The sequence below is a fragment of the Meriones unguiculatus genome, chromosome 19 (assembly GCF_030254825.1).
Source record: "Meriones unguiculatus strain TT.TT164.6M chromosome 19, Bangor_MerUng_6.1, whole genome shotgun sequence".
NCBI lineage: Eukaryota > Metazoa > Chordata > Mammalia > Rodentia > Muridae > Meriones > Meriones unguiculatus.
In genome coordinates this window covers 27,753,820-27,779,585 of record NC_083366.1, presented here as the reverse complement: position 1 = coordinate 27,779,585, position 25,766 = coordinate 27,753,820, and the positions used below count along the sequence as shown (strand labels likewise).

Below are 25,766 nucleotides of genomic sequence, written 5' to 3'. Positions count from 1 at the left end.
CTCTTGGGGAGTTGCAGATACGAATGAAGCAGTCTGAATGAGAGGCCATGTACCAGCCTGAAGACTAGTATTTAAAAGTCAGTTCTTAAATCTATTACTGTGTCTTCATTTTGCCAATAATTCTTTCATAGAACTTGTGGAAAACTGCTCTACCCCCTGTATCAAAGAACCTCATGGATGTTCAGCAGCTCTCTGTGGAAAATATCTGTATTCACTGGTTTTGTGTTAACTTTACAGAAGAGTCATCAGAGAGGAAGGAGCCTCCAGTTGAGGAAATGTCTCCGTAAGTTCCAGCAGTTATGGCATTTTCTCAATTAATGACCAATGGGGATCCGTCCATTATAGATGGTCCCATCCCTGTACTGGTCCCTGGGTTCTATAAGAAAGCAGGCTGAGCAAGTCATAAGCAAGCCAGTAAGGAGCACCCTCCATGGCTTCATGCATCAGCTCCTGCCTCCAGGCTCCTGCCCTGCTCGAGTTCCTAACTTCTTTTGATGATGAACAGTGATGTGGAAACATAAACCAAATAAACCCTTCCTTTCCCTTCCCAAGTTTCTTTTGGTATTTCATCACAGCAATAATTTCATCATCCTAACTAAAACACGTCTATCACTAACATTGTTTATCACATTGATCACTGGATATAAAAATTCTCGTCTCAGTTGTACTCAATTGCGGTACAGTTTGCATTAGTCTACTATCAGTTGAGTAACACTGTCCTAAGAACAACACCTCTTTCTCTTCTCCACCTCCTCCCTGTCCCCTTCCTCCCTATGCAATCCCATCCCATCTCTTCCTGTCTTTCTCTTTTGTGCAGATAACAATTCCAGGATCCAAACCAGGGCATGCTAGGCAAATTACCACAATAGCTACCTGGCAAGTCTACAAGAACAAAAAATCTAAATTTTACATCTGGAAAGATGACTCTTGCAGAAGCCCTGAGTTTAGTCCCAACACTCACATCCGACAGTTTTCAACCACCTGCAAGCCTAGCTCCAGGGGATCCGATGTCCTGTCCCACTCTACAGGCATATGCCATGTATACATACATGCAGGCAAAACACTCATATATGTAAAATAAAATAGGAAAACTGTTTTCTTTTCAGTCTAAATTTTCCATGTCAGGGCACCTTATCCATAGAACATTTTTTCCTATCTATAAAGCAACATGAAACATGAACTTGTTCTTCCCTTGCAAAATAAAAGAAAAAGTGAAGACTGGAGCAGTCCTTCTACCTTGTTCTGAGGTGGGTCTCCTTACATTCTAGCTTTCTGCCAAGTTTCCATCTTTGCCTCCTATGTCACCCTAGGAATGCTGAGATTATGTGTGCCACTACACCCTAATTTTTATGAAGGTTTCAGGGACTGAAGTCAGGCCATCGACTTGTATGGTAGTGCTTTTACTAGTGTATTCAGATATTAACAAAGCAGACAATATTAAAATAATTTATTTTTAATTTTCAATAAATAGTTGATACATAGCCATATCTCCAATGATAAAACAACTGTTCCGAGTTAGGGAAAAATTAAATTTATAAAATTTTTGTAAGAAAAAAATTATTCATTATACAGCATTTAAGAATAAAGCTGTTTGAAGAGCTCAAATCTGACACACCCATGGCAAGTTTTAAAAAGTACTTCAATCAAGTCACAATGCCAATATATACCTAGTCTATAACGTCAAAATCTTAATATATGTCTATTCTGTAATGTTAACTTACTCATCTTAAACTTCCTCATTGCTATCCCTCCCACTTCCACCTTTAAAATGCCCTGACTATATAGAACAGTGAGTGGTTTGCTACGAGAGGTGTCTCTTTCTGCTAGAGAACACGTGGTATCATCCATTAAACTTTTGGTTGTTGCTGGGCATGCTGGTGCATGCCTTTAACCTCCCACTTGGAGGGAGGTGGCTTTCTGAGAAGATATCCTGCTCTGCAGACTGTTCTAGAACAGCCAGGGCTACAGAGAAACCCTGTCTCAACACCCTGCCCCAGTTTTATTTTTTATTTTGTGGTTGTCTTTACAAAAGGCTGCTAATTGATACTGCATGTACAGGGTTCAGAAACATCCAAACACAGGTCAGACCCCTACATCATGATCCAACCCCAGTGATGGATGGTAGTGCTGAAGGTTTTCTCAACTCTTGCAAAGTAGAACTCACTCCCACCTTATGACTTAACATCTCTTCCACTATAATTGTAAACAGATTTTGCTAAACAGCAGTTAACTGAGTTAGTTACCATTACCAACAAATAGTTAACTTTCAATAGTAAAATAATTTCAGAATGGTTAAAGCACAAAATCAACTGAGAATGACAGAAATTAGTATACGGAACTGGCCTTTCATCTGTGGGTCAAACATCCAGGGGCTCATAGAAATTGTACATTAACATTTGATCTTAATACACATGCAACTTTTCCCTATAAAGCATTGTATAATAATCCTTGTTAACATTTACACTGCGGTTAGTGCTACAATCAACCTGGAGAAGTATGAAGTGTGACAGAAGGTATGCATAAGTTTTATGCAAATCTTGAACATCCAGAGTTTTGGTTGTGAAGGGGGTCCTGAAATTAATCATCCCATGTGAAGACTGCAGGATATTACTGGCTCTTCCTTGACCCTGTTCTGTCATTGTTATTGTTGTAATTATCTTTGGGCTTAGCGACTAACAACCCATGCCATCACGTCTGCAAAGTAATCATAGCACCACTGAACTGTATCCCCAGCCCTGCCCACTTAATCTATTAGTGCTGTTCTGAAGCAGCTCATTTACAGGCCTACGATAAAATTTAATGCTATAAAAAATACGTGGCTAATAGGAAAGTGTTCTGAAAATGTTTGTCAAAATGTAAAAAATGAGTTCTCTTAATTCTTCAATCTTGTCACAGCCATATATTTGGACAGGCTAAATTGTTTTTATTTATGGAATAATTTCAGAATAACCTCTCATAAATGTCTTTTACAAATATCAGTGCACATAGATATACTACAAAACTGAAAATCAGTTGGGTTTTTTTCTCAAACGAATTCTGGTTGTAAAATTCCTATGTGCCATGGAAAGGAGCCCAATTTAAAACCAAACCATTCTTACTAGGTAGAAAAATTTTCACATCATTTACACGTTCACATTCTATGTATTTTCTCATGGTCAACAAATTGGCTCAAATTGTTTAAGTTGTCCCACCATTTAAAGAGAAAAGTGTCTGTAATAATTTTAAACCATGGAGTTAACTTAATTTCACCACTGGCTGCTCTCTTCACAATTTCTTTGAGTTCTTCCTTTGATACATAACAATAGCTTTTAATCTCATTGGGATCTGGATTCAAAGTTACATCCTTCCTCAGAAACAAAATATAGTCAATTTCATGTTCACCCCAGATACCATCAGATTGGGCCTTGTAGTAAATTCGTGTTAGATAATGCATTTCATTTGGATCAACCTACAACATAAAAAGAAAAATCAGTTAGTAATATTATCGATGAGGATGGGCAAAGTGATGCATGTCTTTAATCCCAGCGCTGAGGAGGCAGAGCTAAGCGGCTCTGAGTTTGAGGCCAGTCTGCTCGACATAGTAAGTTCAAAGCTAGATAAGGATGCACAGTGAGACAGCATCTCAAAAAAACAAAGAAAAGATAACTAATGACAAAAGATAACCTAAAATTAACACATTTAAAGGATATCTTGTTTTGTTAATTTATTTTTTGTGTATCTGAGTGTTTCGTCTGCATATATATCTGTGTATCAGTTGTGTGCCTGGTACCCTGGGAGACAAGAAGAGGGCAACTGATCTCCTGGAACTGGAGTTACGGAGGATTGTGAGCTACCATGTTGGATCCTCTGGATGAGGAGCCAGTGCTCTTAACTGCTGAGCCATCTCTCCAGTCCTTTTAACAGTATGTTGAATGACAGCAGCATAATTTTGCAATCAGAGCTTTTTTTTTTTTTTTTTTTTGAGACAGTTTCTCTGTTTAACAGCTCTGGCTGTCTTGGAACTTACTGTGTAGAATAGACTGGCTCTCAACTCACAAAGTTCTGCCTGCCTCCTGAGTACTGGGATTAAAGGCATGTGCCACCTCCACCTAGCCTACAATCAGAGCTTTTAAAGTACTATTCTACTATATGGAAATTACTGTTTTGAATGTCTACATTTACACAATGAAATACTACTCAGCAATTAAAAACAAGGAAATCATGAAATTTGCAGGTAAATGATGGGAACTAGAAAAGATCATCCTGAGTGAGGTATCCTAGAAACAGAAAGACACACACGGTATATACTCCACTTATAAGTGAATATTAGACATATAATATTGGATAAACATACTAAAATCTGTACACCTAAAGAAGCTAAGCAAGGAGGAGGACCCTGGATGAGAGGATCGATCCTCATTCAGAAAAACAAATGGGTTGGACATTAGAAGAGGGAGAAAAAAGGCAATAGAACAGGAGCCCTCACAGAGGACCTCTGAAAGACTCTACCTAGCAGGGTATTAAAGAAGATGCTGAGACTTAGAGCCAAACTTTGGGCGGAGTGCAGGGAATCTTATGAAAGAAGGGAGAGATAGAAAGACTTCGATGGGACAGGAGCTCAAGGAGAGCAACAGAACCAAAAACTCTGAGCACAGGGGTCTTTTCTGAGACTGATACTCCAACCAAGGACCATGCATGGAAATAACCTAGAACCCCTGTACAGATGTAGCCCATGTCAGTGGGCTACCCTAGTAAGGGGAACAGGGGCTGTCTCTGACATGAACTCAGTGGTTGACTCTTATTACCTCCCCCTGAGGGGGGGGGGGGAGCAACCTTACCAGTCTACAGAGGAAGACAATGCAGCCAGTTCTGATGATGCCTGCTAGGTTAGGGTCAGATGTATGGGTAGGAGGACCTCTCTTATCAGGGGACTTGCGGAGGGGCATAAGAGAAGAGGGAGGAAAGGTGGGATTGGAAGGGGAGGAGGGATGGGGGCTACAGCTTGGATACAAAGTGAATAAATTGTAATTAATAAAAAATAAATGAGACACTTTGTCTTAATCTTTAAAGAGGACAATTTAGTCAGGCATGATGGTGTACTCCTTTAGTTCCACCATTGTGGCTAGAAGCTGAGGCAGGCAAAGTTCAAAGCTAGCTTGGTCTACACAGTGAGCTAAAGGCTAGCTAGCCCTAAATTCGGGTTTCTTAAAATGATGGTCATAGTTTTGTTCGAGTCTATAAGGTTGGCTATTATAATTGATCAAATCAGAGATGAATGATTTCTTGTGGACATCCTTAGGAATATGAACCACAAATCTCATTTATTTAAATAACCCTTTCTTTCCTTGGAATAGTTCTTTCTAATTGTTCCTTCATTCTTTCATTTTTGAGGCAAGGTCTCACCATGTAGCCCTGGCTAGCTTAGAACTCTACGTGTAGATAAGACTGGCCTGAAACTCAGAGAGAACCACCTACCTCTGCCTCCTCCATGCTGGGACTTAGCTCAGTTAGGGCTTGGCAAGCATGGATGATACCCTGGGTTCCATCCCCAGCACCACATAAACTAGGCATGGTACTTATATTCTGAGCACTAGGAAAACGAAGGCAGGCAGATCATCAGATCAAGATCATCTTCAGCTACAAAGTGAGCTCAAGGTCAGCCTGAGCTACATGAGAGCCATTGTATCTGCCCCTCCCCCCAAAAAAAGAGGGAGGCTGGGGAGATAGCAGTTAAAGGTACTATCTGTTCTTCCACAGGACTCAGGGTTTTGGTCTCTTCTAGCACTGCACATACATGGCACACAAGACACACAAGCAGAAAAAACACGGACATAAAGAAAAACTAGGTATTAAAATTTTTAAACAAGAGGCTGGAGAGACAGTACCTATCACGTGCTCTTCTAGAAGACTCAGGTTTGGGTTCTAGCATGCACATGGTGACTCAGAACTAGTTGCTACTCCAGTTTCTGGTAATCTAACACATTCTTTCTGGTCTTTTTGGGCACTAGGCATATATTTGGTGCACATTACTGTTGGCAAAAGACTCATACATACAAGAAGATAAAACAAATCTAGAATGGTATTTTTTTTTTTAAAGAGAGAGAAATAAAACAATTTAGCTGGAATCCCAGCAGTTAGGATGCAAAAACAAGAATATTGTGTACTGAAGGCCAATGAGCTGTGGAGCAAGATAGTGTCTAAAAAAACAAAACAATAAAAATGTACATAATAGTCCGATTGAAGGGCTAATTTCATAAATCAGGAAGTCACAAACTACAGACTCCGTACTACTGTAACCCCAGCAATTCGGAGGCTGTGGCAGGAAGGATGAAGAATTTAAGGGCAGCTGGGGCATAGTTAAACTCTGTCTCAAAACAGAATTATTGGCCTGGAGCTTAGTGGAAGAGTACTAGCCAGGAATGTACAACACTGGGGTGTACTCAAAGCGTTGCTGAAAATTTCTTTTTGGTAATCAATCAGTGTCTTAACATGCTTAGATTTCAGCTGCAGATTGTTCAGTATGACTGATTACCTCTTCTAAGGGGATTCCCAATTCAGCTTTTAAGCGCCTCTGTGCTGCTCGCTTTACACCGGTGGCATTGTTTTCTTCAAGCTCACGTGGATTACTTAAGGGATGACTACAGCAACTATTGGTGAAACAACCTGGAAAGTATTAATATGAACAAAGAAAATTTTTTTTCAAATCAGGCCTGAAAAATCAAGAAAAAGTTTTATAAGTAATTAGAGTTTTAAATCTGTTACAATGGGCTCCCACTAGTATTTTCTAAAAGACAGTTAGAGGTTTTAATGCTTTCTTAATCAAGATCAAAATATATAGATAATTCAGATATTAAAATTATACTCATTGTATAAACTTATTAATTAACACAATAATGAAGCCATTTGTCTGGCTGTTCCTTTTCGACCCCAGAGTTTCAAAAGTTCAGTCAGTTTAAATATAGTTCTAAGCAAAATCTACCTTGTTCATTAAGTATACTAACCTGGAAAGGTAATTTTAGCATCTGATCTCTGCTGTAACAGGAGCTTATTTTCAGTATTAAATAAAAAGACACTAAAAGCTCGATGTAATAATCCTAAAAACAAAACAAGTATGGTTGGTTAGAAAATGCCAGTTATTTGTCCTATTTTCCCTCTTGCAGTTGAGAATATGATTAGCAACTTGCTAATAGCTCTGCTATTTTCCAGTCTTCTGACAGGAATTTCTGTATAGCTGTTATGGAGAACAGTTCCAGAGAACCAGTAAGACTCAGTCACCAAGTGAAAGAAATAGCAAGGTTGGCAGCTTTGATATAGGCCAAATGATCTTTCAGAAAGAGTTAACCCAGACCATTTTGTATCCTGCAGTGTGTGTGTGTGTGTGTGTGTGTGTGTAGGTTCATGTTTCCATTCAACACCTACTTCTCTCTCCAGTCTTCAAAAAGACAGGTTTGAGTACTGTTAATACTGTTAATAATCTATTCTTTTTATAAGCCCAGAATAATTCTGAAGCTGCTTAATAAATTAAATAAAATTAAATTAAAGTGGAGAGGTAGCAAAAATTAAATTAAAGGAGAGATAGCAAAGTAGATTTTATTTCTACACTATTTAACTGGAATGAAAGGTAAAAGATCATTAAGAAATGGATCTCTCAGGGCTAAAGAGATGGCTCAGTGGTTAAGAGTTCTCACTGTGCTTTTAGAAGACCCACATTTGATTCCTAGAACCCACATGATGGCTCACAAACACCTGTAGCTCCAGTTCCAGATTATCTATTACCTTCTACTGAACTCTGTGAGCACCAGGCATGCACGTGGTTCAAATACATACATTCACACACACACACACACACACACACACACACACACACACACACGAAGGAAGGAAGGAAGGAAGGAAGGAAGGAAGGAAGGAGAGAAAGAAAGTAGGAAGGAAAGAAAGAAAGAAAAAAAAAAAGAAAGGGATCTCTCAGTATTTTGGGAAGCAGATTTCTGTGAGTACCATCTAGTCAGAGTTACATAGTGAGACCCTCTCTAACCGCCCAAAGAAAAAGCATTCCTTTTATTTCAATATTTTTCTCAGTAATTAGAAATGTCTAAACAAATCACTTTATAACAAAAAATACTTTAAAACAGTACCTTTGTCAATGTTTTCATTTAGGTGACAATTTTTCTTGGTGTCAGCCCCAATTTTATTGTCATTTTCGTCAACAAGAATACACATCTCTGCTAGAAGTTGAACCTGTTGTTCATCAAGATGGTTGGTATTTATTTCAGGCATTGCGACAGAATGTCTGATCTGACCTAGAATACTAACATTGAGAAAAGTCATTATATTATAGTTTTCTAAATGGCATATAAATGTAGTAAAGAAGCAGATCTAGATTTGAGCAGAGGAACTAATTCAACCACAAGCAAATACAATTACGCTTACTCTTCCCATCTGCAGCATCACAGGCCCTCCATGGGGCTTCTTTAAGAATGCCACTGGCCAAACACTCAACCCTATCTTGTCCATCTTTTCTCTTACAATCACAACTAGTCTTTTATAACATTTGCTCTAAAATGGCAAACTCAATGTTCTATCCAAATAATTGAACTCACATCTCTTGTAGCATTGGGAAGTCAATTCTTTTTCCTTTGTGTATTTTTAATATATTTATTCATGCATGATCTGGCTCCAACCTAACTTTTCCTCCTCTATTTTTCCACAAGTCTTTGGATTTTCAATTACATGTCCCCACAGTCATGCAAAGTTATTTCTTTTTCTTTTTTTTTTTTGCCGTTCTCTTTCTTAGCACAACTGCTATCAAATGCCACACACCAATGTTAATTGAAATCCAGTTTACAAAGTCCAGTTCCCAATCATTTAATCAATGTCCCAGTAAGATGTAGTGCAAATTTCAACCTGGGCTCCTAGTTAGAAAAGATTTATGCAACTATTTTGTCAAATCTCCCCAAAGCAGTCAGTCTATAGATAATATTTCTTGATGAAGAGGAGAAAATTTTATTCATTATATTCAAGGAGACCTCTCTAATCTCTGTATTCTTCAGAATAGAATACCTTACATGTCTTCCCAGTTTTTTTTTTAAGTTTTTCCACACTATTTATTTTGAAGATTCCATGTGCTCTACTTTTAAAAATATAGATTAATGGAGTTGAAACATATCACTGAACATATACGGGGTTTAAATAAAGAAGTACAGAAATGGCTACCTAACATTTCTAAAAGTAAATAGAGTAGAGATTCAACTAAGTGAGAGAAAGGGGAATGTCAGAAGTCACTGATGGCAATGAGGCTAAAAATATTGAATACCAAAAAAAACAAAACAAAACAAAAAAACAAATGAGCTTAATGATTACATAAGATGTGAAAAGTGGACTTAAACTCACAGGATATATTTACAACGTTCATAGACTAATTTAAAATACTCACTAAGGCAGATTGTATTCTTGTGGAATTACTAAGCTTTCTGAAATAATTAGCCTTTAACTCATAACGCCAGGATATAAAGAAAGAACTTCATGATGACAGGATAGAGTGACATTTTCTCATCCACTTAAAGAAGAGTCGTGGAATCAGATGGAAGGGGAGGAGGACCTCCCCTATCCGTGAACTGGGGGAGGGGGCATGGGTGGAGAAGAGGGAGGGAGGGTGGGATTGAGAGGGGACGAGGGAGGGGCTACAGGTGGGACACAAAGTGGATAAACTGTAATTAATAATAATTTTTAAAAAAAGATGAGTCGTAGAAAATACAAATGCACATCACCGAACTCAAGAAAAAGATCTAGGAACACAGAGAAGCGTTTCCATCTCTCTGTAAAATTCACCCAGACATTTATCAACCACAACACCTGCAAGCCTTTCCTTTAGCTACAGGAAGGCAGCTTAGGAGTCGACTTATTTACTGGTTTTTGGAAGAAGACAAGTGAAGTGCTCCACACAGGAGTGAAGACCAGGTTTTCTGGAGTCAGCTCCCCAAGGTCTAGGAACGGCAGCAGTTTTTTTCAGACCGTCGGATCGCTCCTCGGGCCTCACCCCCGACAGCCCCTGGGACGCAGCCGACCACCCAACGCTTTCCAGGACCACGCACCCAGCCCAAGGGTAGTGATGCCCAGACGGAGGGAACAGTCCCGGGCGTCCAAACGTCAAAGGCCCACCGTGGCAAACCGAGCTGGGAAGCCCTGTCAGCTCGGCCCCACAACGCCACCCCGCCCTCCCGGCCGCCTGGCGCCATCCTTCGCCCAACACAGGGAACCCCTTACCAGATATTCCAGCGAGAGACGCCGCGGAGCCCGGCGGGCCGCCGGATTTTAACTCCCTCCGCTGCAAGTCCCGCCTCCGGGGCCCGCCCCCTAGAGGCCCGTCCAATCACTCGCGCCAGCGCCCTTCCGCGCCACATGCCCTCAGCCAATTGCCACGCTAGCGCCCTCCTGACGTCACGGCCGCGCGAGGCTGGCGCGCGGTGGCACCACCTCCCCGACGCGTGGCTCTGGAAGAGGCGCTGGGGGTCGCGAGAAGGGGCGGCGGGCCTGGGCCGCGACGGGGTTGTCGAGGACCCCTGGTGGGCCGCTCAGACGGTCCGCACGCCCCGCTGCTCCCCGGTGGGGAAGTTTCCCTACTGGGGCGGTGTCTTGAGGAGGGTGTGGCTTAGTCGGTCGTCAGCCAATGGCACCTTCGACCATGCCCGGATACGCCAATAGCTGGAGGCAAAAACCAGGGCATGACCTCTGACGCCCGAGGGGTGTTTGTGCGTGATGATGTCAGACGCCTCCCGCCGGGCAGTTTTCTCACTGGACAGCGCCTGAGTTGATCTTGGTGGAAGTTAAGAAAAAGCAGCTGGACGCGCTCCTGGAATCCCAGCGCTCAGGGAGGCAGAGGCAAGAGGATCTCTGGAGTTCGAGGCCACCTTGGTCTATAAAACGAGTGCAGGACAGCCAAAGCTACACAGAGAAACCCTGTCTTGAAAAACCGAATGAATGAATGAATGGCCAGCAAATCCTCATGCTTCTCCCCAGTTTGGGGTTATACTTCTCCCCAGTTTGGGGTTATACATGCACACTGAGATGCCTGGCTTTTTCCATGGTTGCTAGGGATCTGAGCTCAGGTCTTTGTTTTCACACTTCACCCAAACCCTCTTCCCAGCCCAGTATCTGTGGGACTCAAATACATATTTGGAACATTTAAAAGTAGATTTCCTATGTATGATTTTTGTAACATGAATTAGCCATTTGATTAAGTTACTGAATTAAGCAAGTCTTCCAAATGTTGATACATTTCATTATTCACTGTCAAGCAATCACATTAATATCACCAATATTATCACACATTAGGCACTTTTTCCTGGGGTCTAAGACAGGAATGAAGTATTGTTAAAACACTGGTAAATGCTATTAAATCATTGATAATGGTTATAATAATTATAAATATTTCTCTTTATGTTATTTTTCCTTTATATGAGCTGAAATGCAAAGCGGGAGTTGATTGTTTAATTAATAGATAACCCCCGTCTCTGGCACTCAAAATTTTTTGAGCAAAGGACTGCCAACCAAACAGCCAAACAACCAACTGGGCTCCCTTTATGCTAGCACCAGCCAGATCTGAATACTCCACGGGCATCATGAGGAAGCTGCACAGGTACACACGACTGCAGTATTAATCCTGTAGGTTTTATGCCGGATACAACTGTTTGAAATAATTTGCAGCAGGCTTTTTTTTTTTTTCTTCTCCATCAGAAGACTCAGCTTTTCTGATCAAGATGGGGAGGAGGTCACATTAGATAAAATGGCTTAGCCAAGAAATGGCTGCTCTTGCAGAGGCGCTGGATGGGGTTAGCAGCACCCACATGACAGATTACCATCATTTATAACTCCAGTTCTGAGGGTCTGACACCTAGTTCTGGCCTCCACTAACATTGAGCACACATGTGGTACACATACATATATGCAGGCATATATGTACACATGTGGTGCACATACATATATGAAATACTCATTCACATAAAAAATTTAAAATCTTAAAAGTGGGAGCATTTTCTCAAATGACCCAACAAAAGGCCCGTGACTGGAGTTTTTGAAGATGAGGTATTGCGCTCTGCATCACAGACTAAGCTGAAGATATGTAAGTAATCCAGATTAGCCTTGAACTAATGGTTTTTCTCTTTGGCAAGGACAGTGTTTGAAATATCATGTAGCTTCCGGCTGGCTTTAAACTAAGTATTTCTCCATTGCAGAGAAAAGTATTTGAGCTGTGATATAGCCTTAGGCTGGTATTAAACTCACAAGCTTCCTGCCTGGGCTTCCTAAGTGCTGATTTCAGGCATGCACCACCATTCTTGGCATGAAATATTTTAATCTATGTTTGTATTTGGCCAAAAGAATGTTAGGGGGAAAAAAAAGAGGGGTTATAAAGACAAGGTAAGTAAAACTTAGTAGTCCAGAAAAGGTACTTTAGCTGTGTGTGTCTTTAAAGGTTGGAAGGAAGATAGTTTCCGTAAGAAGAAACCAAACTGAAGCCATTTTGCATAAAACTTCCATTTTGAATAGGGGTCAAATAAAGTTTAAGTTCCCAAGACCTTCCTGGGTAACTGACATCATGCTAGACATAAAGAGACATGTATGTGTGTAACTGACATCCTCATTGGCAAATTGAGACACAAAGGCTAGGTAAGTCAACCCACTACCGACCACCCATACAGTTCAATAATCCAATCAATGGGAACAGGATAAGTGTACCACAAAGACGTGTTCCTAAGGAAGTCCCTTATCCTGAATCCTGATTGGTGGGATAACTTGGCACAGATGTTTGTGGATTTCAGGATTAAAAACTCTGTAGCTTTCTGGCCCTGGGTCACAGCTTAGCTCCTGAACCTGTTCTGTGGCCCTGATTGATCTGAGTACAGTAAATTTTTGTCATCTGCTTAAATACTAAGATGGATATTCAAGGACAGGGTCAGCTCCCAAGTCCGTCCTGTTGTCCCTGACTGGTCAGGGTTGCTACCTGATTCAAATGAAGATCTTGCTTTGCTGGCCTCTTGTGCCTGGTTGGGTTGTTTTGGATTTTTGGACCTCACAGGTCTGGGCTCCAATATTTCAGGGAATCTCAGCAACATTTCATAACTTCAAACTGGATTACTGAGCTTTGAGTTTTCCAGTACTTCATGGTTATTGTCTTCCTCCTGGGGACTCTTCAGCTTTTCAGGTCTCTTAACGTTAGTCCCAATTGCTAGATGCCCTTTGTTTTAATGGAACTTTCTAGAAGATTTATTTGGAGAGCCCTGCACTCTTTTTGAATTGGCCTTTGTTATGGGTTGCTTGCTTTAGATTTCTATCTTTGTGTCAGAATCCCGTTCTGGTCCAATCAACAATACTAAGAACGTGAGTACAAGGTTCAAAGGATAAGCAGAAATGGAGCAATATAGGACTTTAGAAATAAAATTATTGCTTTCTTTTCTAATTAAATATTATCGCAGTGTACATATTGAACCATTGGCATTATTTCAGAGGTTTTCTTCAACGATTGCATTATTACATTATAAGTAGTTTTGTAAGCAGTTTTATGTACTTATGGACAATGAGGCAAGAAACAAAGTGGCAGAATAATCCAACCAACAGATTTTATTTTTAAAATCTTAAAAAGAAATACAAATTTATGGAAAATCTTTTTCTTTACTGTTCATGGTTTGGATAGAAAATGACCCACAGAGGTCATGTATGGAAGATTTGGTCCCCAGTGCAGCAGAATAGCTAGAGTCAGAGGTTGAGCCTGGGTTATGATAGTATGAGCATCATGATCTTATCAATGGATTATCCCTTATAGCACTGGCAACTGAAGGAACTGTTAGGAGATAATGGAAAGTTTTAGGTTAGAACCTAGTTGGAGGAACTTGGTTACTGGAAATACATTCTTGAAGATTATATTTTGTTTTTGCGCATGCCCTTGTCTTTAGTAGAGTGATCAGTTTTGCTCTGTTATATCCTCTCTGTCATGATGACCACCTTCCTATTCCCACAGGTTCAAAGTCAATACCGCCTAGTGACCATGGACTGAAACTTCTTTAATGATGAACCAAAATTAGTATTTCCTCCTTTGTTTTCAAGGGTCTTCAATCACAGCAATGGGAAGCTAATTAACACACCCAGTTTCAAGACTATTCAATAGTGTTACAGTAAAGGCCTAGGCACTGCAGAGGCTTTAGTATACCCATTGTTGAAGATCAAGCCTGGGGCCTCATGGACATTAGGTTAGCATTGTACCACTGGACTACATACCCAGCCCTCTCTTTTCACTTTCAGAACTTTGAAATAGCTTCTCACTAAATTACCTAGGTTTGCCTTCAACTCTTTCTGTATCCCAGACAGTCACTGAACTTGTGATCCTTCCATCTCAAGTTTCTAAGTAGTGTGGCTATAGAACTGAGCCACAAGCCTGCTTGATTATTCTATTACCTTATGTCCTTATGAGTATTTGGAATCCTTTGGTGGGGGTGACAATGTAACAATGTAATGTGTGTGTGTGTGTGTGTGAGTGTGTGTGCGCGTGTGTGAGAGAGAGATTAGGTTGAAAGACAATATTCTTAAAACACAGCAGTTGAAGGGTGGGGAGATGGCTTAAATGTTGAGGTACAAACATAAAGACTTGAGTTTGATTCCCAGAAGCCACATAAAAAAAGATGGGCATGAGCCAGTCTGGTGGTGCACACCTTAATCCTAGCAGTCAGGAGGTAGAGACAAATGGACTTCTTGAGCTATGAGTGAAGCCAAGGTGAAAACCAGCCTCAAAAACAATCAACAGTCAAAGAAACAAAAAAAATTGAGCATGGTAGGGTATGCTGGTAAACCCAGAGTTGGGGAGGCAGAGATAGATAAATCCTTGGTACTTTCTGGCCAACCAGCCTAGCTTGCCTGATGATCTCTGGCCAATGAGAGAACTTCTCTCTAGTGAAAGGTGGACAGTGCCTAAGGTATGCCATCTGAGGTTGGCCTGGGGCCTAATGTGTGAAAGACTTGTAACAATGGTATTCCTGGGATGTTAGAAGAGGTGACAGGTGAGAAGGTGGCCTACTGGAAGAGGCAGGCCCCTGAAGGCACACCCGGGCTGGATCTCACCCCATCCTCTCCTTGTTGCCACATGCTCTTGCCACAAGTGCAGAAGCCTCAAAAACCATGAGACAAAATGAATCCTTCCACATTAAAGTTATATCTGTTAGGTATTTGGTGAGAGAGACTTAAAAACTAGTAAGCACAGGAAGCAGAGTCATTGCTGTTACTATCTGACAGTGTTGAAAGATTTTTTAGTGTTGAAAGATTTTAGTTCTCACTTTGTACTTCAGATTGGCCTGGAGTTAGGCTTGTCTAATCTCCTGGTGATTATCTTGTTTCAGCCGCCAAGGTCTGAGCCTTATACTTTGAGCCACTACACCCAGTACCAGTGTGGTTCTTACGTCTTTGGTATTGTGTTGAGGAGAAGTCTGTAAGACTTTGGAGCAGTAGTCTAGAAATGGCCTAGAACATTCTATTATTCTGTATGAACTCTGGAGACCAGAATGGAGTAGAAATGCAGGCAAAAGGCACTGCTTTGGAGGCCTCTAGTGGTCACAGAAATTTCAAATACTCTATTGGGTAACACACTAGAGGCCACTTATATTACATTCTAAGAATTTGTCTACTTTTTGCCCACATCCTGAGAGTTTCAAAGGTGCTAAGTTTAAAGTTAATTAACTATTAATTCAGCAGGGAAAACTCAAGACAGCTTAGTGTTTACAGTAAGGGATCTACATGACTGGAAGCTTTTTAGAAATATTTACCGTAAGACCTAGACGTCAAGAGCAGAGGAGAAATGTTTGAGAAGCAGGCGGTCTGGAGAGAAGAGCAGCAAGTTCATGGCTGTGGAATAGTGGGGTATGATCATTAAGGAGATTTGTATCTTTAAAAAGAAGTCCTAGAGTTTTCAGGAAAACTGACTGAACCATAGATCTTCATGTTAAGTAACATAAGCCAAGCTCAGAAAGACAAATAGAACTTGTAGTCATGGAGGATTCCACCAAGATTTCACAGGAAGGACTCAGAGGACAGGTGGTGTTTATCAGGTCAGGATCCCCTGTAGGCAGCCTCTAAGAGATGATTCAGGAAGCTGTGAATGCGAGTCTTAAGCTGCAATGGAGACTCTGGAATGCTGGAGTTGCTAGAAATATGGAATATGTGCCAAATGAAGCCACAGTGGTTGGGACCAGCCCCAAAGAGAAGAAGCATGTAGGCTATCCAAATCCCACCCTGTATCCCAGATAGATACAGAGCTACACATTTTAATGCTTTCCATGCTGAACTTTGGTCTTGCTGTGGTCCAATCCAAATGCATGATTCTGAATGTACAATAGAAGACTCCTCTGTATGCATAGGCTTCTTTATGCTTTTCAGAATCATACATCTACCTCTATATGGGAAGTGTACAGAGATGAAACTTGGGAATTATACCTTAGAATCCTTTCCCTGTTCATCATGAGTAACAGCAATATTTGTTTTGTGCCTTTGAATGTCTGAAGATGTAACTTGTTTTAATAAGGGCTCATAGCTAAGCTGGTTTTGGGTTTCAGAAGAAACTTGAATTTAAGTATTTAAGGTCCTGTAGCTAGCTCAACTGTTAACAGCAGGAACTGCTCTTGTAGTGGACCCAAATTTGATTCTTAGAACCCATATCCAGATGCTTATAATAGCCTATAACTCCAAGGGATCCATACCATCTTCTGGACTCCTCAGACACCTATATTCATGTGTTCCTGTTCTCTCCCTCCCTCCCCTATCTATCAAACACACGGACATAATTAAAAAATAACAAATCTTGAACTTAGTTTTCGGAGCATACCTTGGAATTGTCACAGAGTCTGGGGACTCCTGGGAGTAGACTAAACACACTTAGCATTACAAGGTGACCATGAGTCTGTGGAGGCCAAGGGCAGAATGTTATGGTTTGAATACAGAATGTTCTCTACAGGTTCACATTTCGGGTGCATGTTCCCTAGATGGGGGTGCTACTTTGGAAGAGTCAGGAAGTGCTATAGGTGGGGCACAAGACTGGAGATAAGCCTTTAAGACTATATTATTCGTAGCTAGGCATGGTGGCTCATGCCTGCAATCTCAGCACTCAGGGAAGCAGGGGCAGGCGGATCTCTGTGAGTTCCAGGCTATCCTGGTCTACAAAGCAAGCCCAGGATAGCCAAGGCTACACAGAGAAACCCTGTCTTGAAAAAGCAAAACCAAACCAAACCAAAACAAAAAAGGAGTAGAAAGAGTATATTATTCCTGGCCTCTTCTTGCCTTGTTCTCTGCTTCTTGTCTGACATTAGGAGAAGAATTTTTTTCCTGCCAAATGTTCCTATCACTATGATATCCTATGATATCATAGTTACTATGATGCACAAGTAACTATGGACTAATTCCACTGAAACCATGTACCAGAAGAAATCATCTCTTTCTTTTTATTCAGGCATCTTGATCACAGCAACAGAAAACTAACACAGTATCGTAATATTTGCATTTCAACACTATACTTTGTGAAGATTCTGTTACTTAGGTGTTGCCAGGAGACTGGGGGGTGGGGGTGATATCTCCACAATAGTGTCTTTGTATACAATCTTGAGATGATCAAATGTAGGATTTGGAATGCACAGTACAAGTGCTCCATACATCCATAAGCCTGCTTTATGTAACTCAGATTCATACAGCTGTTTCTAAATGGCTAACATGCAAAGAGTTTCACTTTTGTCTCTTACTCTGTAACTTTGGGCTGTTTTTTTTTTTTTTGTCTTATTTTATGTGTATGAGTGTTTTGCCTACATGTATGTATGTACACCATATGTGTTACTGGTACCTGAGGAGGTCAGAAGTAGGTATTGTATCCCCTGGAACTGGAATTGCAGACAGCTGTGAGCCATCATGTGAATGCTGGGAATTGAACCTGGGTCCTCTGCATGAGCACCCAGTGCTCTTAACAGATAGCCACCTCTACAGCCCCTAAGTCTTAGTTAGGGTCTTTATTGCTGTGAGGAGAAACCACAGGAATTATTAAAAAGGAAAACGTTGAATTGGTTCAGTCTGTTATTGTTATGGTGAGCACCATGGCAGCATCAAGGCATGCTAGAGAAGTAGCTGAGAGTTCTTCATCTTGATCTGCTGGCAGCAGCAGGAGACTGAGAGGCACCTGCCAGGCTTGAGCTTCTGAGACCTCAACAAGACTGCCCGTAGGCACACACTTCCTCCATCAAAACCACACCTACCTCCAGCAAGGCCACACCTCCTATTAGTGCCACTCCCTATGGGCCTACGGGGGGGGGGGGGCATTTTATCCAAACTACCTTATTTTCTATTCAAAGAAACATGTATCAAAGATAAAATATACTTCCATTGAGTGTCTTAAGTGCCATCTAAATGTGGCTGCTTTGTTGAAAACCTATTGCAATGTGACTTGGATATGGAATTGTGGTTTACAGTGCTTTCTGCTGGCTACCATTAACAGCAGGATGTCTTATCCATTCGTTGTTACTAAATAAAAATTTACTTAAATATCACAGCCTCTAAGTTTGACGATAATTTCTCTGAGTAGTCGAATATTTTCCTTAGTTCATTTATAGAATTGTTTCTGGTGGTAAGCTTTGATTATTCTTATTACACAAACAACTCCAAATTTTCTTGTACAGAATTCTTTAGTTATTTGTGTCTCCAAATAAGATACATTTGTTTCTTCTCCAGCAAAAATATTGCACTACTGCTCTTGAATCTGAACTTTTATTTTATAGAAAGTGGAAGAATGTTGACCTACATAGGAGGAAAATGTTTTCATGCCTTTACTTTAGGTGAGTTTTAAATATCCTCTTAAAGTTGCTCGTAAAGACAAGAATGTTTATGTAATGGCTCCAGCCTGTTATGTAGGTCTTCCCAACCTAGATTAAAGGGGGGGGGGGGGGGGGGGAAGCAGCTCAAGTCCCACCTTTTGCAGTGAACAGCTGATTCTGTTTTCCCTTCTTAGCCAATGGTGATCAGATATTTCAGAAGGAAACTGGGTGAGTCATCTTCTGCAGATAAGCTGAAATATTAATAGTTCTATCTCCGCCAGGCTCTCCTGCAGCCAGATAGCAAGACTCCCACAGAGTCTCAGCCTGTAAAGCGGGTTGGATTTGAGGGATTCTGAAAAGCGATTACGTTAAATAGTACACTTGACTTTGCATTTTAATAGGTTATTTTCCTTTCCAGTTCTTGGGCTTGCGCGAGTTTTTAAGGACAGATGGACTTAAAACCTGCCTGACCGTGGACCCCTCACCGGAACCCCTGCAGCGGTGAGTATCTACGGCCTTGGAGGCTGCGCGTAGCCTTTCCCACGTTACGGACGCCCCGGGGCCTCTGGGAGCCATTCCTGAGGATCGCGTGTACTGTGCGTGTGGAGTGTAGGATTTTGGGTGCTTCTACACTGGCATCTTGGGGAAGCTCCTGACAGGAGAGGAGCTGGGCCTGCTTGCGCCACCAGAGGGCGCCATACTCGTTCTCCTGCAGTCACTCGCTGAGTTTTGGCTCAGCGAACAGCCAGGCCACAGACGAGGTCGCGAGGAACCCGCCCCAGGGCCACAAGCTAAAACGGGAGACTGCCCGCGCGCAACGAGCCCCTGGGACCGTGCGAAGGAAACCAGAAAAGAACTTCCGCGGCCGTTGGGCGTGGGGCGGGGCTTCCGGTCCGTGGGTTTTAGGAGCATATCTGGGGGTGGGACTTCCGCGGTTACCGGAAGTGCGGGCGCGCCAGTTCTCGTCGCCGGGTCGTGTCAGTGCGGGAATCGGCCGGTTTTCCACGCTGCTCCGGGTCTGCCCTGGGCTCTGCGTCGGGGGACCCACGAGTTGAGTGCGACCTGGGCTGGCACCAGGTGGAGGCGAGTGCTGCTGCTGTGACAGGTGACGCCATCTTCCCAGCTGTCCGGCTTGGCGTCCTTCCCGGGGGAGGTGAGGTGTCCGGGTGGTGGTGGGGACGAGCTGGTCAAGGTTTCGAGGTGGACGAAGGATACGGTCCTCACCTTGCGCGTTCCCTCCGGCTTCCCTGTGTCCCCAAGTCTGCCTGGCTGCAGGGTGTTTGAAGATGGTGGCCTTCGATCCCGCAAAGTCGGGTTCTGGAGGAGGAAGGGTCGGGGGCGAAGGGTGAGGGGAGAGCAGATGCTGAAGTGGTACCCCCACCCCGCCACGCCGTTGTTTCTCTTTCTGAAGACTTCTCCTTTTCTTTCTCCCCTGTACAAGTCCACCGCCGGAGACAGGCATTAGTTTTAAGGCAGCTTAACAGGTCAGTTTTACCAAAAAGTTGCATAAATATGCCATCCCAATTTAAGAGCAGACATAACCGATTATCAGGTTCTCAGAGGTTTTATCATCTAAGTTGAACTCTTCGATGTGCCTTGTGCTTGAAGACGAGGTCCGTTAGCTCTAAACCACTATCTTGAACGAATGCAGATTGCTGGGCAGTTTCTTTGAAGTTCAGGTGTGTTTTCTTTATATTAATTGTTTTGGCTTACGAAGTATGCCAAACAAATGATACAAACTGTTTACCTCTAAGCAGAACAGCTTAAGATAATATGCCTCCAGGATACTTTTTTTTTTTTTTAAAGAAATAGTCAATTATGCAACCTTCCTTGCTGTTTTGTTTACTTTGCTGATCATCTGAATGCTTGTAAATACCCTTTGACATCTAGTTCCCATGCTTGAGGATAGTATATATAATCTGATCAAAGTGAATAGAGGCTTTCTGTTAGTGTTGTCCCTAGGAGACAGGGCAGTGGCCAGTGGCCGAGTGTAATAACAGTGTGACCTTGGTGCTTATGTCAGCCACATTGTTGGAAAGTTGTGTATATCAAGCCTTCTTGCAAAAATTTCTGGACACCAGACCTAAATAAGTATGTTTTGTTCCAGTTCTTTTACCCTGTGTTGATACATTTTTTTTTGTATTGGTATGTTGGTCTGTTAACTTACTTTGCCCTTGACTTGAGCTAAGATTCTTGGGGTTGTATATTTCGCTTAGCAGTGGTACTAAGAGTTTTGTTAGTTGTCTTGTCCTGTCCTGAAATAAATCGAAATTTATTTCGATTAAATTTTATTCTAGATTTGAATTTCATTTTTTTTGTTTAAGATAAAATATCTTGGTGGTAGCTTATTAATTAGCGATGCCTGTCAGTGTAATGTCACACCTAGAATTGATAAGTGGCTTAATGTGACAGAAGGTTTTCAGTAACTAAATGCTGGCGACAGATTTCCAAGGTTGCTTGTAGAGACCATTCTCTCCCTTGATACTGGTTAGACACTGCATTGGTGTCCCAGCCCTCTAGTAAGTAATTTCAAAGTACTATTACAATAAAATATTTTAAGTATTAATAGTATCAACAACTTTATTGAACTTCTGGATATTCAGTGACATTTTATAGTTTACATTACCACCTGCAAATTATATAACCATTCTTTTAAAATTAATTTTAATTTTAAAATTAAACCAGATATTTATTTTGAAATAAATCAGGTATAATTTTTTTTCTTTTTGAAAGAAAAATAAAATCTTTCTTGCAAGGTATGGAGAGTAATGTTTTATATTATTTCAAGTAAAGGCATAAATTAAGAATTTGTTGTATATGTTTAAAAAATACTTTAGCAGGCTTCCTTTTATGATTGTATGTTCTTAACAAAACTGATAATGTAGGTAGTAACAACTTAACATTGAACATACATACTGAAAAGAGCCTTATGAAAAGAGAGAAAGCTGTGTTCATTGATGCTGTTTAATGTTACACCATTTGTCAAGGTGGTAATTTCATTACCTTGGCAGTATGTATAGAGATTTTATTCATTTGTTAAATATGCTGTACGAAAGCTGGCCATATATTGTTTTGCCTTGCTTACAAATAGCAGAAAAGATGTGTCACAAATGTGATAGCATTTAATAAGGTTTGACAGAAACTATATTGTAGGTTTCCATTTAATGTGCTGATTTATTCTATTAAAATAGGTAGATGTGAATGTTTTGAAAGAAAACAATTATCTTTTGAAGCTTCAGATTTCTTTCTTTATAAAAATGTACGAATTCTCTAGTATTGGTACTTTGGCAGTATGTATGTCTGGATATTTTTATAAGAGTGCATTAGAATTTTTAAATGACCTCTAAAATGCTATAGATTAAATGATGCCACCTCAGTATAAACCTCAAAACATGCAGATAGGTGAACTAATGCATAATAAAAGTAACTTTTTAAAATAATTTTTTTTGTGTGGTGCTGGTGATGAATCCCACAGTCTCATCCATGCGTACTAATCAGTCTCCTTCCCATTGAACTACAGGCTGCCCCAGACCCATTTTCTTTTTTCTTTTGAGACAGGGTTTCTCTCTATAGCCATTGCTGTCCTATGTAGACTCTCTGTGTAGACCAGACTGCTTTAAACTCAGAGATCCATCTGCTTCTGCCCACCCTTTTCCGCCCTCCCACCACTTTCCCCCTCAGTGCAGGGATTAAAGTCATGCACCACTATGGCCTGGTAGACCTATCTTATATTCAGAGTGAAACAGTTTTCTTTCCCTTTTCAATTGCCTGATTAATTCTGTTTAGTTTGTGAAATACTGTGAGACTACTAATTGAATTTGAAGATTCTGCCTCACAGTGATTTTGTGTGCTTCTGTATTTATTGATCCATTTAAGTCTCATAAGCAACACTGTAGTAGCTTTTCAGATCTTCCCACTGACTTCCACGTACTCTCCATTCTTTCTGTTTTCACTTGTCTAGCTTGGGTTCCGTGTATACCATTTCAATATTTCTTTTACAAGTGCTTGCAACCTCATCCTTATTGCTAGAATAGCAAACCCTAATCCTTGTCCTTTAGTAAATCAAACATTTAATTCATTGTGTCTGCATGAGTGCTGTGGCCACAGAAGCCAGAAAAGAAAATCAGATCGTCTAGAACAATGGTACTCAATCTGTGGGTCATGACCTTCACGGGAGTCGCCTAAGACCATTGGAAAATACTGATATTTACATTATGATTCAAACAGTAGCAAAATTACAGTTATGAAGTAGCAATGAAAGTAATTTTGTGGTTGGGACCACCATAACATGAGGAACTGTATTAGGAAGATTGAGAACCACTGCTCTGGAGCTGGAGTTGCAGGTGGTGATAAGTTGCTTGATATCCTGCAGTGAACTTGGGTCCTTTGGAAGGGCACTATGGGACCTTAACCTCTGAGCCATCCTTTTATATTTCTAAGAGGGTTTCAGGTAGCCCATGATGGCCTTGAACTCACTATTAAAGTAAGGCTGGTTGGTCTCCTGCATCTACTTCTCTTTACTTTTTTTTTAAATACCAGGACATGGTTTGGAATGAAGATAGTGCTTGTAGCCATCATACACTTTTTTGATGTCGTGCGAATGGGAGGAAATAATAATAGGACCGGCATTAGTTACACTTCTTAGCACTGAGGCCAAATTTCTAACACAAAGCAACTTAAGCAGGGAATAGGTTCAGGTTTGAGAGGAATGCAGCCCATTGAGTCATGTTGTCAGGAGTGTGCCAGGCATGGCACCAGGCAGGAAGCATAGAGAGCTGGTGCTGTCCCAGCTTTCTCCTTTCCTTTCCTTCAGTTTTTACCCAGCCCATGAGGTGCTGTAAGCTCTCACGGATACACTCAAATGTGTGTCTCATTACTGTCCTCTGTGTTTCTTAATTCAGTTAAGTCATCAGGCGTAGGGTCAGTACAGGTTGCTGGGGAAATAGAGGGCATAAATATAAAGGCAAATGTAAAGATGAGGAAAGTTGTCACATAGAAAGGCTGACAACAGATTACAGCTCCTGAGAGGGGATGGTGTTCCAGAATAGGAGCTACAGATACAGAGAATGAATTTGAAGTTGTGGGTGGGTCCAGCGCTGGTTTTGGCCTTCACATTGCCGTTTTGTTTAACCTGAGGGCTAGCTTTATTAAGTGTAGTCTACTTTGATGCTGTTAACCCTTCATCAGTGCCTGTTAGAGGAAAAGACACTAGTAAATGTCATATGGAAAAAAAGTATCTGACAAGTTACTGGATTCCCATAGTGACTCAATTGATCAAGACAACTAGAACCATTGCCTGTGATGCCTGGAATGACAGCTGACAACATATCCTAGTTACAGAAAATATGAGGTGGTAATTGGAAATAAACTGTGTAGGTATTGTGTAAAAAAGCTGCATACAGAATGCTAAAATGAGATACTTTGTGTATCCTTTAATTGGAGTGGATGAAGAATAAGGCTGTCAGACATATAAATGTGATCTTGCAAATTCTGACTGGATTTAAACTGTTGTAGTAGCAGTTAAAGAAACGGAGTCAGCCAGTTTTCTTGAAAAATAAGTGAAGTGCTGTAATTGGATATTTGACTAAGTGGTGGAAACTGCTTTTTCATTTCTGTCTACTGTTTTGTCAGTTATTTCCAAACCTGTACAAATAGGAATTGTAGATGAAGATTCTAAATCCAGGATTCTTACAAAAGCAAAGGTTGGTTGATAGCTTATTGCCCTCATAGAAAGAGAGAGACTAAATACTGTCATTCCATTTACCAAATCCAGGATGTCAGATGCTTGTGTGTTTGGTAACAACATACCAACATTATAGAGGCCCCTGGAATGATAAACAATCTTTCCTGCTTTCCCACCACTGATGAGGTTAGAACTCTAGAAATAAAAACTGCTTTTGGAAAAAAAGGGGGGTGGTAGAGACAAAAATAATTTAGCATAGGGGAAAAATGAAGTACAGTTAGGAACACTGGACATTATACATAAAATGAATATAAAGCTGAAAGATGGAAGAAGTAAATAGGACCTTTGGGATCTGAAAAGGGGCATAGAATTTAGTTTTCTGTTTCCACTATATATTTCTAGTTTGATCCTGTATAAGTCTGCAACTGAGGAACAGCAAAGAGCTCAGGCAAAAATCAGAACAAAGCAGAAAAAGAAAGAAACAAACTAGACTGCTGTCCATGACAAATGGTGATAAAATCTGTAGGCTTGGTATCAGAGAATGGCTGGGTGAGGAGTTGGGATTTGCTTGTATGAATACTTTTTTTTTCCCTACATAGATGGCATCAGAGAAAACCTAGCAGAGATTCAAGAAGAGGCAGATTGGAAAGATGGCTCAGCAGCACATGTTGCTCTTCCAGAGGACCAGGATTTGATTTTTAGCAGCCAAAGAGTGGCTCACAACCATCTATAACTCCAGTTTCAGGGTATCTGGTGCCTTCTTCTGGCCCCTGTGGCCAGACATGCATGCTGCACACAAACATACAGGCAGGCGAAACACCAATGAGCATTAAATCAAAAGACAATAAACATAATTTCAGAAGATGCTACCCCTCTGTAGGGGCAAGGAAACTGTGGAGAACAGTAATGACCATCCTTATTCGTCAGCCATGGTGATCTGAGTGCGGGCCAAAGAGGACTACTCTAGGAATCTTCCTCATGTGATGGCACATGAATAGAGAGCCTTAATTCAGTCCCTGCCTTTTCTTATGCATCTGGCAGCAGCTAAGCAATACTCCTGTTTACCAAAGCAGTTTTAGGAAAGGCTACTGTAACAGAGCCCATCACTTAATAGCATCATGTCCAAAAAGTCAAGGTTTCAGCTGGGACTGGGTGGAGCACCCCTGAATCCCAGCACTCAGGGAGGCAGAGGCAGGCAGATCTCTGTGAGTTGGAGGTCAGCCTGGTTTAAAAAGCCTGTCCAGGACAGTCAAAGCTACACAGAGAAACCCAGTCTCGGA

General features: G+C 41.2%; 2 protein-coding genes across 5 annotated transcripts in view; one reads left to right on the top strand and one right to left on the bottom strand.

Moving 5' to 3' along the window:
• Positions 1–1,432: 1,432 nt before the first annotated feature.
• Positions 1,433–10,589, bottom strand: Idi1 (isopentenyl-diphosphate delta isomerase 1). Of its 2 annotated transcripts, XM_021627172.2 has the most exons (5): positions 10,243–10,585; positions 8,115–8,287; positions 6,981–7,073; positions 6,512–6,642; positions 1,433–3,448 (listed from the first exon to the last, which is right to left on the bottom strand). In XM_021627172.2, exons 1-5 carry the CDS (start codon positions 10,377–10,379, stop codon positions 3,131–3,133), a joined length of 852 nt encoding a protein of 283 aa, XP_021482847.1. In that variant the 5' UTR covers positions 10,380–10,585; the 3' UTR covers positions 1,433–3,130. The 2 variants fall into 2 exon arrangements, with proteins under 2 accessions (XP_021482847.1, XP_060228965.1); XM_060372982.1 differs by lacking the exon at positions 6,981–7,073 and having other exon boundaries at positions 10,243–10,589.
• Positions 10,590–19,056: 8,467 nt separating this feature from the next.
• The window catches only part of Wdr37 (WD repeat domain 37), a 60,580-nt gene continuing 53,870 nt past the window's right edge, over positions 19,057–25,766 (top strand). The window contains exon 1 of one of the 3 annotated variants that reach the window (XM_060372735.1): positions 19,057–19,304. The gene's annotated coding sequence lies outside the window, so the exon portion shown is untranslated. Of the gene's footprint in view, positions 19,305–19,726; positions 19,957–25,766 lie in introns of those variants that run through there. The other 2 variants (XM_060372736.1, XM_060372737.1) reach the window with 2 other exon arrangements.